The sequence below is a fragment of the Bubalus kerabau genome, chromosome 10 (genome assembly GCF_029407905.1).
Source record: "Bubalus kerabau isolate K-KA32 ecotype Philippines breed swamp buffalo chromosome 10, PCC_UOA_SB_1v2, whole genome shotgun sequence".
Classification (NCBI taxonomy): domain Eukaryota; kingdom Metazoa; phylum Chordata; class Mammalia; order Artiodactyla; family Bovidae; genus Bubalus; species Bubalus kerabau.
Genome location: NC_073633.1, coordinates 41,322,542 through 41,338,424, shown reverse-complemented (window position 1 = coordinate 41,338,424; position 15,883 = coordinate 41,322,542). Strand labels below are relative to the sequence as shown.

The following is a 15,883-nucleotide window of genomic DNA, read 5'->3' as shown; positions in this document are numbered from 1 at the left end:
GCTCCTCTGGCCATGGGATTCTCCAGGCAAGAATACTGGAGTGGGTTGCCGTGCCATCCTCCAGGGAATCTTCCCAACCCAGGGATCAAACCTGCCTCTCTTAAGTCTCCTGCATTGGCAGGCGGGTTCTTTACCACCAGCGCCACCCCTGGCCAGGGATCAAAACCGGGCCCCCTGCACTGGGAGCGCCACTGGACTACCTGGGAAGTCCCAAGGTTCTGCTTCTTGATCTGGGTGCTTGTCTCCTGGGTGTGTGCAGTTATGGAAATTTATTGAGCTGTACACTTAGGACTCAAATATGGACATTAACCTCAGTTGCTCTTCAACCCTTTAAGTGTAGTCCTCAACCTCTCACACTGCTATTTGATTTTTCTGTGTGGCACTTTCCACAATTTAAAAAAGTCTCTCTTTTGTAATGTAAAGGTTAAAATCAATCCCCCAGTACCAGCGCTAAGACCTTAGGAAATGATCTTTGCTGAGTCAGTTTCCTTGCCTGTAAAATGCGGATAATGGTAATACCTTCATCCTGGGATTGTGTGCTGAGGCAATCACTTGAGATATGTTAAAGCACTTACACAGTGCTTCCTATATGCTGAAAAATACGAAACTTCTAAGGACTGGTGGTGCCTGGTACATAGCTCAATAAATAATTGGTTGAATAAATGAATGAATGAATGGAATGATTTTTTTTTGCACAAGCAGGTAGGTAGCTCAAACAACCAGAGGGGTGTGGATTGGAGGCGAGCACCTGAACTAATGGCAGGAGCTCAGAGCCTGGGGAGCAGCTACACTCCTGTGAGAAGCAAAGGCTTCTGTGGGTGACCAGATGGGCCCCTTGTCCCCAGCCCCTACACCAAAGGGAGTAGAGATAAGAACCAGGGTTCAGTTAAATTCCCTGGCGGTCCAGTGGCTCCACTGCAGGGGCCCAGGTTCAATCCCTGGTCAGGGAACTAAGATCCTGAAAGCCTCGGCCACACAACGAAAAAACCAAACCAGGGTTCAAGCGTATGCACCCCCCACCCCCCCAGTCCTCGACTACATACTGCAGGCCCAAACAGGAAGAAACAGAGCTCCATGGCCTCCCTAGGGCCCTACTCCCAGGGCTCTTTCTCCCCTCCCCGCTGGTGGTCAGACTTGGCAAGTCTCTCCACCCTCAGGGGCTGGGGCTAGGACAGTTTCGGGAAGGGTGGGAAAACTTGCTGAACAGGATGACCAAAGCCTGAACCGGTTGGACAGGACGGTCCCATCTCCCCCCAGCAGCCTGTCCCTTTCCTGGCCCACAGAGCAGAGGCAGGAGACTCACAGAATAAATCACTTTATTCCACTGAGTGGACTCTGGCCCATGGAAGCAAGGGAGCTCCAGTGGGTGCGGAGGATCTGGCTCCGTGTGCAGGACGGGCTGGCTTGGGGCTTACTATGGGGGGCAGGGGAAGAGGTGGGGCCAGAGAGCCACTTCCTACTCCTCTCACCCACCCCCCATGGCATTAAATAAACAAAAAGGAACTCTGTACAACACAAAATATACAGGGAAGTCCTTCCCCCCTAGACCGCCGCCCACTGGAGCCCTGGACTTTGCAGAATGGGAGGGCCAGATGTGGAGGAAAGGGTTGGGGCTTCCAGCCTCTGATGCTGTCCCAAGCCCTTTCCCAAGGTCATGGGATGGGGGCAGGCAGCTTGGAACAGGAAGCAAAACTCCAACTTCCTCTGAAATCCTACGTGGAGAGGTCCATTTCTTTGGGACTCCTGGCTCAAAGGTTTTCTGCTCCTTGCAGACCTGTGAGCTTTCTCAGGAACAAGTAGCCTGGACTTAGCTGAGACTCCTCCAAGAGGAGCTGGAGCCCTGGCCTTGGAGGCAGAACAGCCCTGGGAAACAGGCTGGAGAAGTCTGGTCCCGAAGTCTTTGCCCAGCCCAGGCCTCCGTCTTGGCTAGGAAGCAGGGCCGGGTGAGAGATGGCGAGAGCCCTGGAGAGGCCCAGGCTCAGAGGGGTCTAGTTGTTTGGTAATAGACCAGGTGTTCCATGTCATCAGTGGTGGAGACCTTGGAGCTGGTGGGGGTGGAAGGTGGGGGGTGGCGGTGTCTGTGGAAGTCCTTTCTCTGATTCTGGAAGAAGCAGTAGCCCAGAATGGCGACCACCACCACGATGCAGGTACCCAGGAGCACTGCAATGGCCACCTCCAAGGGGGCTGGGGGAGGCAAGGAGCCTGGGGGAGGAAGGGCCGGATGAAGCACTCCCAGAGCCTGCTGGGTCCTGACGCCCACCCCTACTCTGTATCAAAGGGACTTAGGCAAACGGACGCGGTGGGTGGTGGTGGTGGAATAAGGACCCTGGGCATGTGAGCAGCTGAAACTGCTCTGTTGGGAGCTTGGTGGGAGGGGTTCTGCTGGGTCTTGGCTCCAGGTCACTCTACTTGCAGCTGATACGGGGAGAACACTGATGGCCCGCACACCTGGCATGTATTTCTACCCTTCTCTCCCTTGCCCCGGCAGGGACCACCACTGTCCCTTTAGCCAGCCTCAGGATCCTCTCAACACAGGCCTAGGCTGTCACAACCAATTGAGTGGAGTTGATCTTTCTGTTGATACCTACTCAGTGGTTACAGGCAGACAGGGGGCTTACCTGTGTTGGGAACGGGGCTTTCCCGCCGCAGACCAAACACATCCTTCTCTACAAACCAATGGAGGCGGGGGAGATAAGTCAATATGAAAGGTTCGAAGACTCAGCTACTCATCAGTAGTGCCCCAGACACCCCACTGCCATCCTCTCCCACCCTTAGTTCAGGTGCTCTGATGACAAGGCTGACCAGTCCACGCCTTGGGACAGAGCTGAATGCTCCAGCTAAGCCTTTCACCTCCCCATCTTCCAGCCCCCCTCTGCCCCACTCACTGGAGATGCCACGACAGGACTCAAGGCACTGCTCCTCCTCCTCAAAGTTGTTCTTGTTGCCATAACAACCACCATAGGTAAAGCGGGCACAGTGTTCAGTGAAGGGGTTGTAGTACCAGCGGGGGATGCTCTCTGAGCAGAGGCCCGTGTCTGGCAGGTCTACACAGTGCCCTGCAGGGTAAGGAGCAGACGAAGGTGTGAATGTCCACGGGACCTCCCTGCCACCACTAGGGTCCACCTGGTTGCTGCCCGCCACCCCCGACCGTCCTCAGGCTGGGGATGGCTGTGATTCAGTGAGGCCCCGGGGGCCCAGAAATATCTGGGCCATTCACAGTGCTGCTAGAAGCAAGGAAGATAAATGCAAGAGAGTAAGTGTGGGTCCAGAGTTACCCTAGGCTGACTCATATAACTATTTCTTAATTTTCTTTCAGCATTCCTGACTGTATCAAGGTCTTGGTTTCTCCCCAGCACTTGATGGTCTGCCTTCTAACAAAGAAGACTCAGAGTCTGAACCTTGGCAGCCAACACTGTCCAGCTAAAATGTTTTATTATATGTTTTATTATACTTATTTTAAAAGCAAATCTCAAATTGTGACATATAATAGTGGCTTTTCATTTACAGTACTGACATGAAAGTTCCTTTTTCTTTTTTAATCTCCAATTTCAGTTATTTATTTTTGGTTGTGCTGCGTAGCATGCGGGATCTTAGTTCCCTGACCACGGATTAAACCCATACCCTCCGCATTGGAAGTGCGGAGTCTTAACCATTGGATTGCCAGGGAAGTCCCTGAAATTTCCTTTTTAATATATTAAGTTAAATCAATAACATCTCAGTGATATGTAGGCATGGTTAAATTTCTGAAGGTGTTGGAACTCCCCTGGCAATCCAGTGGTTAAGACCCTGAGTTTCCACTGCAAGGGGCATGAGCTCAACCCCTGGTTAGAGAACTAAGATTCCACATGCCATGTGGCACGGCCTAAAAAAAAATAAGAATTTCAGGAGGTGTCTGATGCTTAGCAAACACAGAAAGAAAAGCGCAGGACACCCCTGCCCCCAGCTTTCTGCCCACAGCCTGGTACCCACAGCAGGCCCCTTCAGCACACTGATGGCATGAGTGAGGACAGTAGTTCAGCCCTGACCCAGGAGACCAGGGCAGGAGCTCACCTTTGTCCCCGGGGAAATGGATCCTCTGGAGTTTATCGAAGTCTCTGGTGTCTGCCAAGATGAAAGATCATCAGAGGTGCAGACCTGACAAGGGCCTCGCAGAGGTGTGGGGTGAGTGGGCTGGCTCTGCCCTGCCCCGCCCGCTGCCCTCCGCCCCCAGGCCTCACATTTCTCACAGGTGGCCTCATCGGAGGCGTCGGGGCAGTCAGGAGTGTCGTCACACTCCAGGAAGCTGTCGATGCAGCAGCCATCACCGCAGCGGAACTTGCTGGAATGGCAGCTGCCAGAACACACTGGGTAGGGGTGAGGCCAGGGGGAGGGCGAGGTCAGGTGGGGGTGCAGAGGCCAGCAAATACCACGAGTCCATCATCTACCTGGCCCTCTCTACCCCCAGGCGGCATCATGACACAGCCCCTGTTCCCTCTCCACTCCTGCCCCTCAAACCCTCACACAAAACACGCAAAGGCTGATGGGAGGATCCTGAGCTGCAGGGGGTGAGGCACTTGTGGGCCTCCGTTCTGAGGGCAGGAATGAGTTGTAGAGCCAGGGCAGTGTGGGCAGGGGCCTGGACTTGATACCGGCTGGAGAGCTGGCAGGGGTAAGGGGAACAAGGAAAGGAGCAAAGCCCACCTGGATGATGCCTTTCTGCTGAGGGACCTAGGAGAGAAAAACAGAGAAGTGAGAGGAGGCAGGGCCAGGCCCCAGCCGGGATGAGCTGATAGGGGGCCTAGGGATGGGGGTATTCCCATGCCCACCTCCCTGATCCGTGAAGAGAGAACACCTACCCTGGGGGAATGTCACCTGAGCCCCAACACTGCTTCGCAAAGGCCCACCTTGCACATTGCGGCAGGCGAGCTTGCACTCTTCTTCCCGAAGGTAGTTGTTCTTGTTGCCCAGGCAACCTCCATAAACAAAACTCTTGCAGATCTGTTCTGTGGGGTCGTAGTACCAGCGGGGGAAGGAACCTCGACAGCGGCCCACCTTCCTGGATGCAAGGCAGTATTCTGGCAGGGAGGGAAGTTGGTCAGGAGCATCTGAAGGGCCAGGCAACTTGGGCGGGGGATGCCTCCCATGGTGGCCTCCTTGCCCCGCTTCCTTACCTTCCGTCTGCTCAGGGGACAGCACAGTGACTGTGACGTTGGACATGCTCTCTGGCTGGTCTGAACCGGTCGCCGTCAGCTGGAACAGGTAGCTGCCTTCTTTGAGTCCCCACAGCTCCACCTGGTCTGGATCACTCCTCTAAGCACAGGAATGGCCGTCAGGCAGGGGCTGCTCCAGGCCCTCCCAAAAAGCCACTCCCCTGCCCCTGCCTCAACTGGGGAGAGCAGACAGTCTTGGTATTAAATGGATCCTCGGCTTTTATCCACCCCATCCCTCCTGGAGCCACAGTTGGGCCTATGGCCCCAGGAAGGAGCCCTGGAGAGCTGAGGTGGGGGTCCGAGAGCCACCCAGTGTCTCACCTCGACCCTGACGTCTGTGTCACCCCGCAGCAGACGCCAGTCTGTGTTCTCCACACCCTTCAGCACTACGGGCTCCTGGGGCTGTACCTTCAGGTCTATACCGTCCCAGGCCATGGGGATCCGGGACCCTGGGAGGAAGGTGAGGTAAGGTGAACTCTCACTGAATGGGAAGGATCCCTCCTCAAGTGAGGGGCTGGTGCCCTATGGGTGGCAACTAGACCAACCTAGGACTCAGCAGCCTGGTGAGACACAGATACAATTTCACAATGAAACCATTCTTCTTGTCCGCTATTTAGATATGTTACACTTAAGACATTCTAATGTTGTAAAGCCATTTTCTGAAGCAAATAACTGAATGAATTGCCATCTGATTCCATTTATTAAAAAAAAAAAACATATATGTATATATACATATACATACATATACACACATATATTTGGAAGGAGGAATTTTCCTATTTTCTACAATAAGCAGGTACTCGTGCTAATTGCTTTAAAAAGTCAGGGGACTTCTGTGGTGGTCCAAGTGACTAAGACTTGGCATTCCCAACACAGGGAGCCTGGGTCTGATCCCTATTCAGGGAACTAGATCCCACATGCTTCAACTAAGTTTGCATGCCACAACTGAAGAACCCACATGCTGCAAGGAAGATCAAAGAACCCGCGTGCCACCTCTGAGACACGGCACAACCAAATAAACATATTTTTTTAAAAGTTAGAGTAACAACACTTTTGAAATGCCAGATAAGTTAATGTGTAATTACCATCATCACCCCTCTCTCTGCAGCCCAGATAACTGCTGAGAAGCCCATCCGGACAGAGGCCTTAAGTACAGAGTTCCCGGGCAGCACTGTGTCAAGCCTGGTCCCATGATGACCGGGCACATGAAGAGGGTGCCTCCTCCAGTTACAAGGGGACACGAAATACCCTCCCTCAGTCAGGGTCTTCAGAGAGAGCATGGCCCTGTGGACACCTTGATTTTGGACATCTGGCTTCCGGAACTGAGACAATACATTGCTATTGTTTTCAGCCACCCACTTTGTAGTACTTTGGCATAGCAGCCTAGGAAACTGACATACTGCCCTTGAGGGTGTCATGGTCCCGTTAGGCAGGTTAAGACCCAGCCACAGGAAGCAAAACAGGAGAAAAGACCCACCAAGATGAAGGGGTTTGTGGTACATGTACAAGACAAGGAAGTGGATGTTTAAAGAAAGGAAAGATCACAGCAAGTTAGAGGAAAAAGGCAAGGCTTTGTGAAGAAAAGACAAAGGATTTTTTTTTTGAGGCAAAGGATTTTTAAAATTCTTTTATTTTTATTTGTATGGTTGTGGGGAAGAATGTTCTGTGTTGCTGATGACAGCAGAAAGCATGATGAGCCAAAACAAGGAGTGGAGAATTTGCAAGGCTGGTTTGGTGGACTTTAAGGAGACCAGCTGGGCTGGGCCAGATCTCCAAGGGCCCTGGACACTCGGTCAGGGCATGTGCACACAGCAAGATTGACATGCAAATACTTGACAACTAGTGGTACACAAAGGGGACAGACACTGGCCATGAATAGTGGCACAGAAGCCTGGAGGCCCAGTCTGCACTAGAAGCTGACCTCCCTCAAAACCTGATCAAGCTCCAGAAGTACTAAGGGAAGGCCAAGGGCCAGGGTAGCAGGGGAATTGTTAAGCTCCCGGCAGCAGCTGTTTACCCATCTGTCTGGAATAGAATTATTTCTATGGAGCAAGGAGGCCAGTAAGTGGACCAGTGCAGTAGTTCAAGGCAGATGCAACAGAAGCAGTCTGAATTAAGAGATAGCTTAGGGATGGATCCTGATGCTGGAAAAGATTGAGGCAAGGAGGAGAATGGGGCAACAGAGGATGAAATGGTTGGATAGCCTCACTGACTCAATGGACATGAGTGTGAGCAAACTCTGGGAGATATTGAAGGACAGGGAAGCTTGGTATGCTGCAGTCCATGAGGCCACAAAGAGCTGGACACAATTTAGCAACTGAATGACAACAGAGATGGAAAGGAGGATCTAAGAAACAATGGGCAGACGCTTCAGGCTGCTGTGCCTGACAGGCTCTAGGGAACTGGCAACAGAGAGCCAGGGCACGGGCAGAAGGGAAACCAGATCTAGCAGGAACATGTGGCTTCAGCCATAGAGAAGTTGAATTTGAGGGAGAGGAGGAGTGCAGTGGGAGCCCCAGAGAAGCCAGAGGTGGAGAAAGACCTGGAGTCATACTAACAAAGCTGCTGCTAATGGAAACTGTGCTCAGAGGACTTCCCTGATGGTCCCATGGCTGAGAATCTGCCTGCCAATGCAGGGGACAGGTTCAATCCCTGGTCTGGGAAGATCCCACATGCCTTGGGGCAACTAAGCCCCTGGACCACAACTACTGAGTCTGGGCTCTAGATCCCACACTCCACAACAAGAGAAGCTACCACAATGAGAAGCTGTCATACTGCAACTAGAGAGTAGTCCCCATTTGGCAACTAGAGAAAGCCTATGCACAGGAATGAAGATCCAGCACAGCCAAAAATAAAATAATTAAAAGAAAAAAAAAAAAGTGTGGCTGGCACACACACTAGGTACTTTATCTGTAGTATCTTATCAGAGCTGGCAAATTATGGCCTGCAGGCCACATTTAGCCCAACCTGTTATATTTTTTAACGGTTGAAAAGAATTCTTAAACAATACTTCATGACATGTGAAAAGCCCATAAAATTTAAATTTGTGTCTATAAATTAAGATACAGCCTTACCAAATTGTTTACAAATTGTGAATGGTTGCTTTCATGTTACAACAGCAGCTGAGCAGTTGTAACCAACACAAAATCTAAAGTATTTACTATATGAATATTCACAGGAGGTTTGCTGCCCCCATCTATATCGCCGACCTGCCTAACCATCCTGCCACAACCACATTCTTGCTCCTCTTTCCAGATGAGAAACTGACACCAGAGAGGTTAAATGACTTGCCCAGGGTTGCTCAGTTTCTAAACAGCAGAGCTGGGATTTGAACCCTGGTCTGACTCATACTTGCTGCAAAACATCAAAACACCATGCTGCAGGTTATATCTGATTAGAAGGATGACTTTTTTTTATTATTACTTTTATAATCTTCAATTTTGTTTTTAGCTTAGGTAATACATGGACCTGGAGAAGGAAATGGCAACCCACTCCAGTATTCTTGCCCGGAAAATCCCAGGGACAGAAAAGCCTGGTTGGCTACACTCCATGGGGTCGCAGAGCTGGACATGACTGAGCATAAGGACATGAACGAACCTTCTCTCCAGAGGTATTCTCAGTTACTAGTTTGGGGGCGTGTGTATGTGTGACTATCAGGAGAGAGAGTATTGAATTTATAAGCATGCAAGTTCTTCATCTTGCTTTTCCCTTAATATATACTGGAAATCATTCACAGTAATACATACTTTTGGTTGCATAGCACATTTAACACATTTAACCAGTCCATCAGTCCCTCTGGGTCGTGAAGACCTTTTTGTACAGTTCTTCTGTGTATTCTTACCATCTCTTCTTAATATCTTCTGCTTCTGTTAGGTCCATAACATTTCTGTCCTTTATCGAGCCCATCTTTACATGAAATATTCCTTTGGTATCTCTGATTTTCTTGAAGAGATCTCTAGTCTTTCCCATTCTGTTGTTTTCCTCTATTTCTTTGCATTGATCGCTGAAGAAGATTTTCTTATCTCTTCTTGCTATTCTTTGGAACTCTGCATTCAGATGTTTATATCTTTCCTTTTCTCCTTTGCTTTTCACTTCTCTTCTTTTCACAGCTATTTGTAAGGCCTTCCCAGACAGCCATTTTGCTTTTTTGCATTTCTTTTCCATGGGGATGGTCTTGATCCCTGTCTCCTGTACAATGTCACGAACCTCATTCCATAGCTCATCAGGCACTCTATCTATTAGATCTAGGCCCTTAAATCTATTTCTCACTTCCACTGTATAATCATAAGGGATTTGATTTAGGACATACCTGAATGGTCTAGTGGTTTTCCCTACTTTCTTCTATTTAAGTCTGAATTTGGCAATAAGGAGTTCGTGGTCTGAGCCACAGTCAGCTCCTGGTCTTGTTTTTGCTGACTGTATAGAGCTTCTCCATCTTTGGCCTCAAAGAATATAAACAATCTGATTTCGGTGTTGACCATCTGGTGATGTCCATGTATAGCCAGACATCCTGGAATGTGAAGTCAAGTGGGCCTTAGAAAGCATCACTACGAACAAAGCTAGTGGAGGTGATGGAATTCCAGTCGAGCTATTCCAAATACTGAAAGATGATGCTGTGAAAGTGCTGCACTCAATATGCCAGCAAATTTGGAAAACTCAGCAGTGGCCACAGGACTGGAAAAGGTCAGTTTTCATTCTAATCCCAAAGAAAGGCAATGCCAAAGAATGCTCAAACTACCGCACAATTGCACTCATCTCACACGCTAGTAAAGTAATGCTCAAAATTCTCCAAGCCAGGCTTCAGCAATATGTGAACCGTGAACTTCCTGATGTTCAAGCTGGTTTTAGAAAAGGCAGAGGAACCAGAGATCAAATTGTCAACAACTGCTGGATCATGGAAAAAGCAAGAGAGTTCCAGAAAAACATCTATTTCTGCTTTATTGACTATGCCAAAGCCTTTGACTGTGTGGATCACAAGAAACTGGAAAATTCTGAAAGAGATGGGAATACCAGACCACCTGACCTGCCTCTTGAGAAATTTGTATGCAGGTCAGGAAGCAGCAGTTAGAACTGGACGTGGAACAACAGACTGGTTCCAAATAGGAAAAGGAGTTCATCAAGGCTGTATATTGTCACCCTGCTTACTTAACTTATATGCAGAGTACATCATGAGAAACGCTGGACTAGAAGAAACACAAGCTGGAATCAAGATTGCCGGGAGAAATATCAATAACCTCAGATATGCAGATGACAGCACCCTTATGGCAGAAAGTGAAGAGGAACTAAAAAGCCTCTTGATGAAAGTGAAAGTGGAGAGTGAAAAAGTTGGCTTAAAGCTCAACATTCAGAAAACTAAGATCATGGCATCTGGTCCCATCACTTCATGGGAAATAGACAGGGAAACAGTGGAAACAGTGTCAGACTTTATTTTTCTGGGCTCCAAAATCACTGCAGATGGTGACTGCAGCTATGAAATTAAAAGACGCTTGCTCCTTGGAAGGAAAGTTATGACCAACTTAGATAGCATATTCAAAAGCAGAGACATTACTTTGCCAACAAAGGTTTGTCTAGTCAAGGCTATGGTTTTTCCTGTGGTCATGTATGGATGTGAGAGTTGGACTGTGAAGAAGGCTGAACGCCGAAGAATTGATGCTTTTGAACTGTGGTGTTGGAGAAGACTCTTGAGAGTCCCTTGGACTGCAAGGAGATCCAACCAGTCCATTCTGAAGGAGATCGGCCCTGGGATTTCTTTGGAAGGAATGATGCTAAAGCTGAAACTCCAGTACTTTGGCCACCTCATGTGAAGAGTTGACTCATTGGAAAAGACTCTGATGCTGGGAGGGATTGGGGGCAGGAGGAAAAGGGGACGACAGAGGATGAGATGGCTGGATGGCATCACTGACTCAATGGACTGAGTTTGAGTGAACTCCGGGAGTTGGTGATGGACAGGGTAAGGCCTGGCGTGCTGCGATTCATGGGCTTGCAAAGAGTAGGACACGACTGAGCGACTGATCTGATCTGATCTGATCAGTCCCTCTTGATTTAGGTCCTTCTTCCCTACCTTCCTCCCTCCCTACTAAAAACTAGCCCATGCTGCCTCAGGGTTTATTAGTAATATTACGATTAAAATAGCACCACAGCATCCAATTATAGGATGTGTTGACAGACACTGAGATTGTTTCCAATTCCTTGCTATTATAAACAATGGTGCAGTTGACTGGCTGGCTGGTAAGTTGTTTTACGCACGTTTAAGCATAGCCACAAGATGAGTTCCTGCAAGTGGAACTGTGATGAGGATTATGTGCATTTACACTTTTGGTGGATACTGCCAACCTGCCCTTCACAGAGGCACCACAGAAGGTTAGTGAAGTCTAAGAGTTCAAAGGAAGGAGAGAAGGTAAAGAGATAAGAACAACTGATAGAAGGCTGAATCATAGGGCTGCGTCCCTGCCTCTCTTTGATGAGGCAGAGAAAGCAGAGCCAATAGGGGAGTCACAGAGGGTGGTCCCAGAGGTGAAAAGACCAGGACACACAGAGACAGCAAAGAGAAAAGGAAACCTCCATTATAAGACCAGGAGAGCAGGGCCAGGAACCAAGCCCCAACCCAGTGGCTTGAGGGCTCACTGAGAGCTAGCCCAGGCCCTGAGGTGAGAGGCCAAGGCAAGGAGGCAGTGAACTGGGAGGAGCCTGTCCCTCCCTCCTTGCATTTTCCAGAAAGTAATCAGCAGTCCACAAGGGGAAACAAGACAGACTACTTGGCAGTCTACCTAGCAGAGAGATAGGCTAGCCCCACTGGCCCCAGGGTAGAAGTCACAAACAGAGTGACATATCAGACCTCGAGCCAAATCAGCAATGTCTACCCACACACGCAAGGCTGGTCCTCTCCAAGCCCCAGTCCCCAGGAGCAAGGGGCAGATGTCTGGATAGATACCACTCCTTACTTCCCACCCACAGAGAGCAAAGGGCCAGAGGAGCAACAAAGCCAGCCCCTCCCCCAGCCGTCAGGCCTCAGGACTCTCCAGGGAAACACAGTCTCTATCTTCCAAGCCACTCTTCCAATGCAAAGATGGGGAATGTAGGGGAAGGGGAGAGGAGGAAAGAGCAGGGTGTTTAGGAGGCCCCAGTAATCTGCACTGGACTGGCCTGGCCATAGGCAGGGAAAGGGGTACAGGTCAACCCACCCTGGGAAGGGCTCCCCCGGTACAAGAACCAAAGGTTCAGAAGCCCTGAGCACTTGCCCACTTTGCCTACCTTGGTCTACCCTAGCCCAGCTTCCAGAAGACCATAATGGCTTGACCCTCTTTGTACTTTTAACCTCTCTAGTGCGACTCAGGTGAGAATGGACTCCTGGACACATGCACACAGCATCCCCCATTCCCCCAAACACCGTGGTGCCCTGAAATGGCCTGGGGACCAGACTAATCCAAGTTCTACCCAGCACCCCATGGGACAGGAAATTCCCACTCCGTCCCGTCTTGTGCCAACCAGGCAAGTCAGGAGGTGGGGAGGTTCCCAGATGAGGAAGGCCCCGTCCAGCTCAGCGTCCTGACCAGACCCCAGAGTTTCAGGTGTTGGCCCTGCAGTGCTGGCCCTCCGATGGGTCCTGTCAGAGCCGGGAGGGCAGGCAGCTCGGATCACTTAGGTCATCACCACCTACACTCCCTGCTGCTTCCTTGTGAAATAGGCTCAGGCCCTGGCCCACTGGGACTCAGTAGCCCAGCCTAGCCTGGAGACAGTGTCCCCCTCCTGGAATCTCCACCCCACCTCTTCTCAGAGATCCAGAGCTTCTGAAAGGATAGGGAGAAGAGGAAAGGCTGGAGAGGGAAACTCCTTTCTCTACTTCCCAGGACTGAGACCAACCAGCCCCAGCCTGGCCCCTGGGCTCCCCAGTCTCTGGTTCTGCTGTCCACTGGGCTGTCTTGGATCAGAGACAGGTTTCTACCAGCAAGATGGTCTTGTGTGAGAAATAGCGCAGCCCTGCAGGAGGTCCTGCCTGGGGTTGAGTCCCATTTGTGGATGGTATATATTTAAGATGGGAGTCAGTTTCCTAATCTAAAAAGTGGAATGACTACTAATAGCACCCTTTTCAGAGGCGGTTGTCATGATGCCTAAGTGAGAGGCTGAGTGGCATAGCAGTCAGCAAACAGTAAAGTACTAACAGAGGTCATCAGCATGACCCATCCCTGCCTTGGAGCCCCACCTGGCCAGAACAACAGGTGGAGAGGATGGGGAACGAAGGTCTCTGGAAGGACCCCAATCCCAGCTAACTGCTCAGTCCCAGGAGGAAAGAGGAGGAGCTGTGGCCCCACTTTGCCCTTATTCTGGAAGTAAACAAGGTGAGCAGACAGCTTGGCTACTAGATCTTAAGCAGGAAGAGCTCTGCCAGGCTTATGAGCACACACGAGTATACACACACGCACACACACACTTGCCTGGACAGCTGACTTCCTTCCCCTACCAGGTATACATACCAGTGGACTGACTCATCCAGCAACCCTCCTCACCTGGACCCCAGGGCTAGGCTACTGTGTCTACAATACCACCTTCTCCCCAGTTGGGTCACCCCCAATTGGGCTTGTTTTTTAGACTCTGGTGGTCTGGCAGTTTTTCCCCCAGACCACTAAAGACCAGTACCTGGGGAGAGGAGTACAAGAAATGCTAGAACCAATCCCAGACCCAGCAGTGAGGAGCCCAGCCTTCACCAGGTCCACTTGACAGGGCCCCAAGGTACCTAGCACAGTACTTGGCCTGGAGTTATCTATCTATCTAGTCATCAGGTGGCCTCCAGACAGCTCATTCCCTGATTTGGCCCATTGGGGTCAAAGTAGGAATCCCCAGGAGCTTGCTCCCACTCACACATCCCAGAGCACCCGCCCACTCAACATCCTTAATTCAGGAGCCAGCCTGGGCTCTAGGACGTCCCCCCTCGCCCCTCTTGTAGTCTGTTCTTTTTTTACTGTTTATACCATGCCTACTTCTAAGGATGAGTTAGGATCGAATGGGACTCTCCTCCAAACTCCTTTCTGATGCTTCGCGCAAAGACCCTATAACCAGTCCTTTTTGTGAGTCTCCCCAGATTCTGGCACCCTCGTCCTTACCTTTGAAGCCCTGGGTCCGCAGCTCGCGGTAGGAGCGGTAAACCTCCCGCGTGAGGTAGTTGATGAAACCCTCCTTGGGCGCGAACTTGCACACGAAGTTCTGCTCGTAGAGGCAGTTGATGAGGAAGCAGGAGACGATGGCGTCCTCCCCGCCGTCGGGCTGCAATTCCACCAGCGCCAGATTGCAGTCGTTGGAGCTGCAGCAGGCGTGCACGCAGTCCCGGCCTCGGCGCGCGGTGAGGGAGCGCAGGAAGGTGGCCCCGTTTCTGACAGAGGCGTCCGTGTCGAGCACGAAATCAGGCACCCCGGGGGTAAAGCGGTTCAGGCAGCCGTCGGCCGTGAGCAGACCGGGGGTCACCGGCGGCGGCCCGGCCTCGGCGCCCCGGTGGACGAGCGCGCAGAGAAGCCACACGGCGACCGCTGGGATGCGGGCCCGGGAGAGGCGGCCCTCGGCCATTGTCCTCCCGGGGATCGTCGCCCTCCTCACCACCGGGGTCACCTTCAAAGAGCGGGCCTCTGGGCTCCGAGGGTGCTAGCGACCTGCGAGAGGGAGGGGACGGAGGAGGAGACATCGGATCAGCCGAGAGACTTCCAGGGAGGAGGGCCGGCCGGGAGGAAGTGAAGGGGAGGACCGAGGAGCACGAACACCCCGGGAGTGAAGAAGGGCAGGCAGGTCCGGTCCTCCCACGCACACTTCGGTGACCCCGCACCCGGTCGGACGGCTAAAGAGCTCACGTACCCGGACACACGCACCGGCGCAGAACAAAGGGCCAGACATGCTCCGAACCCGCTCCGCCTCCTCCTGGCTCTCCTCGGCCCGGGTTACCTGCGCAGGTGAGTGGGGTGGGGCCGGGTCTGCCGAGGTTCCGGTCCAGGTTTCCTGAGCTGCTCGGACCGCCGTTTCCGCCCGGGTGTCGGGTGCTCTGGGATTCCGGCACCTCCACCCGTCTAGTTTCTGGTGAAACTGAGTCAGTGCGGCCGGGGCGGGGCGAACATTAACCCCGGCGTCGCCGGCCCCGCCCACGCCCGGTGAGCCCCTGCAGCCCGGGCTTCCGGGCCGCCTACCCCCAATCCCTGCCATCTTCCACCCTGCTTCTGCAACCTGGTGCCCAAACAGGCTCAGAGACCGGCGCGCCCTGCCCCGGTCTCAACCTCGCGGGGCTCCATGCGCCCCAGAAGTATACCCCTATCCCTGGAGGCCCAGACACTTCGGGAAGCGCCGACGATGTCTGGCACCCGAAGGTGGGTCAGATGCTCAGAGACGCCCGACTCCCTTTCCGGTCCGGGTTAGCAGTCCCAGACCCAGGCCCGAGGCGATAGGGAAGGAGCTGGGGGAGGAGAAACGGGGGAAAGCCCGACGCCTATGATTTCGCTGTCGTGGTCAGCCCTCGGGAAGTCATTTCCATCTTGTGGCGGGAAGAGATCCCAGAAGCTGTGTGGCTGCACCTTTGATAACTGGAATTCCAGATGCCTGCTGGATTATTACCACCTTTGCCAGCTCTGGAAATCCTCCTTTCTGTTACAGTTGAGAAACAAAGAGATTTCCCCGGGCCAGGTTCCCCTTCTTGATCCTCAATGGTTCCTTTTGTTTTGAGG

The 15,883-nt window shown here is 51.8% G+C and overlaps 1 protein-coding gene across 2 annotated transcripts; it reads right to left on the bottom strand.

The window, feature by feature from the left end:
• Window positions 1-1,299: 1,299 nt before the first annotated feature.
• Window positions 1,300-15,247, bottom strand: SPINT1 (serine peptidase inhibitor, Kunitz type 1). 2 transcript variants are annotated; one of them, XM_055537402.1, is made up of 11 exons: window positions 15,027-15,247; window positions 14,288-14,827; window positions 5,511-5,638; window positions 5,151-5,289; window positions 4,884-5,054; window positions 4,681-4,707; window positions 4,218-4,343; window positions 4,051-4,101; window positions 2,886-3,056; window positions 2,619-2,666; window positions 1,300-2,202 (listed from the first exon to the last, which is right to left on the bottom strand). In XM_055537402.1, exons 2-11 carry the CDS (start codon window positions 14,742-14,744, stop codon window positions 1,979-1,981), a joined length of 1,542 nt encoding a protein of 513 aa, XP_055393377.1. In that variant the 5' UTR covers window positions 14,745-14,827; window positions 15,027-15,247; the 3' UTR covers window positions 1,300-1,978. The 2 variants fall into 2 exon arrangements, with proteins under 2 accessions (XP_055393377.1, XP_055393378.1); XM_055537403.1 differs by having other exon boundaries at window positions 15,114-15,247.
• Window positions 15,248-15,883: the final 636 nt, after the last annotated feature.

Excerpts from the sequence above, each read along its gene's own strand:
- SPINT1 (XM_055537402.1), bottom strand. The coding sequence starts at position 14,744 with ATGGCCGAGGGCCGCCTCTCCCGGGCCCGCATCCCAGCGGTCGCCGTG. Across the intron at positions 4,708-4,883 it reads CGCCTGCCGCAATGTGCAAG|GTCCCTCAGCAGAAAGGCAT; the intron begins GTGGGCCTTTGC and ends TTTCTCTCCTAG. Across the intron at positions 2,203-2,618 it reads AAGCCCCGTTCCCAACACAG|GCTCCTTGCCTCCCCCAGCC; the intron begins GTAAGCCCCCTG and ends TTCCTCCCCCAG.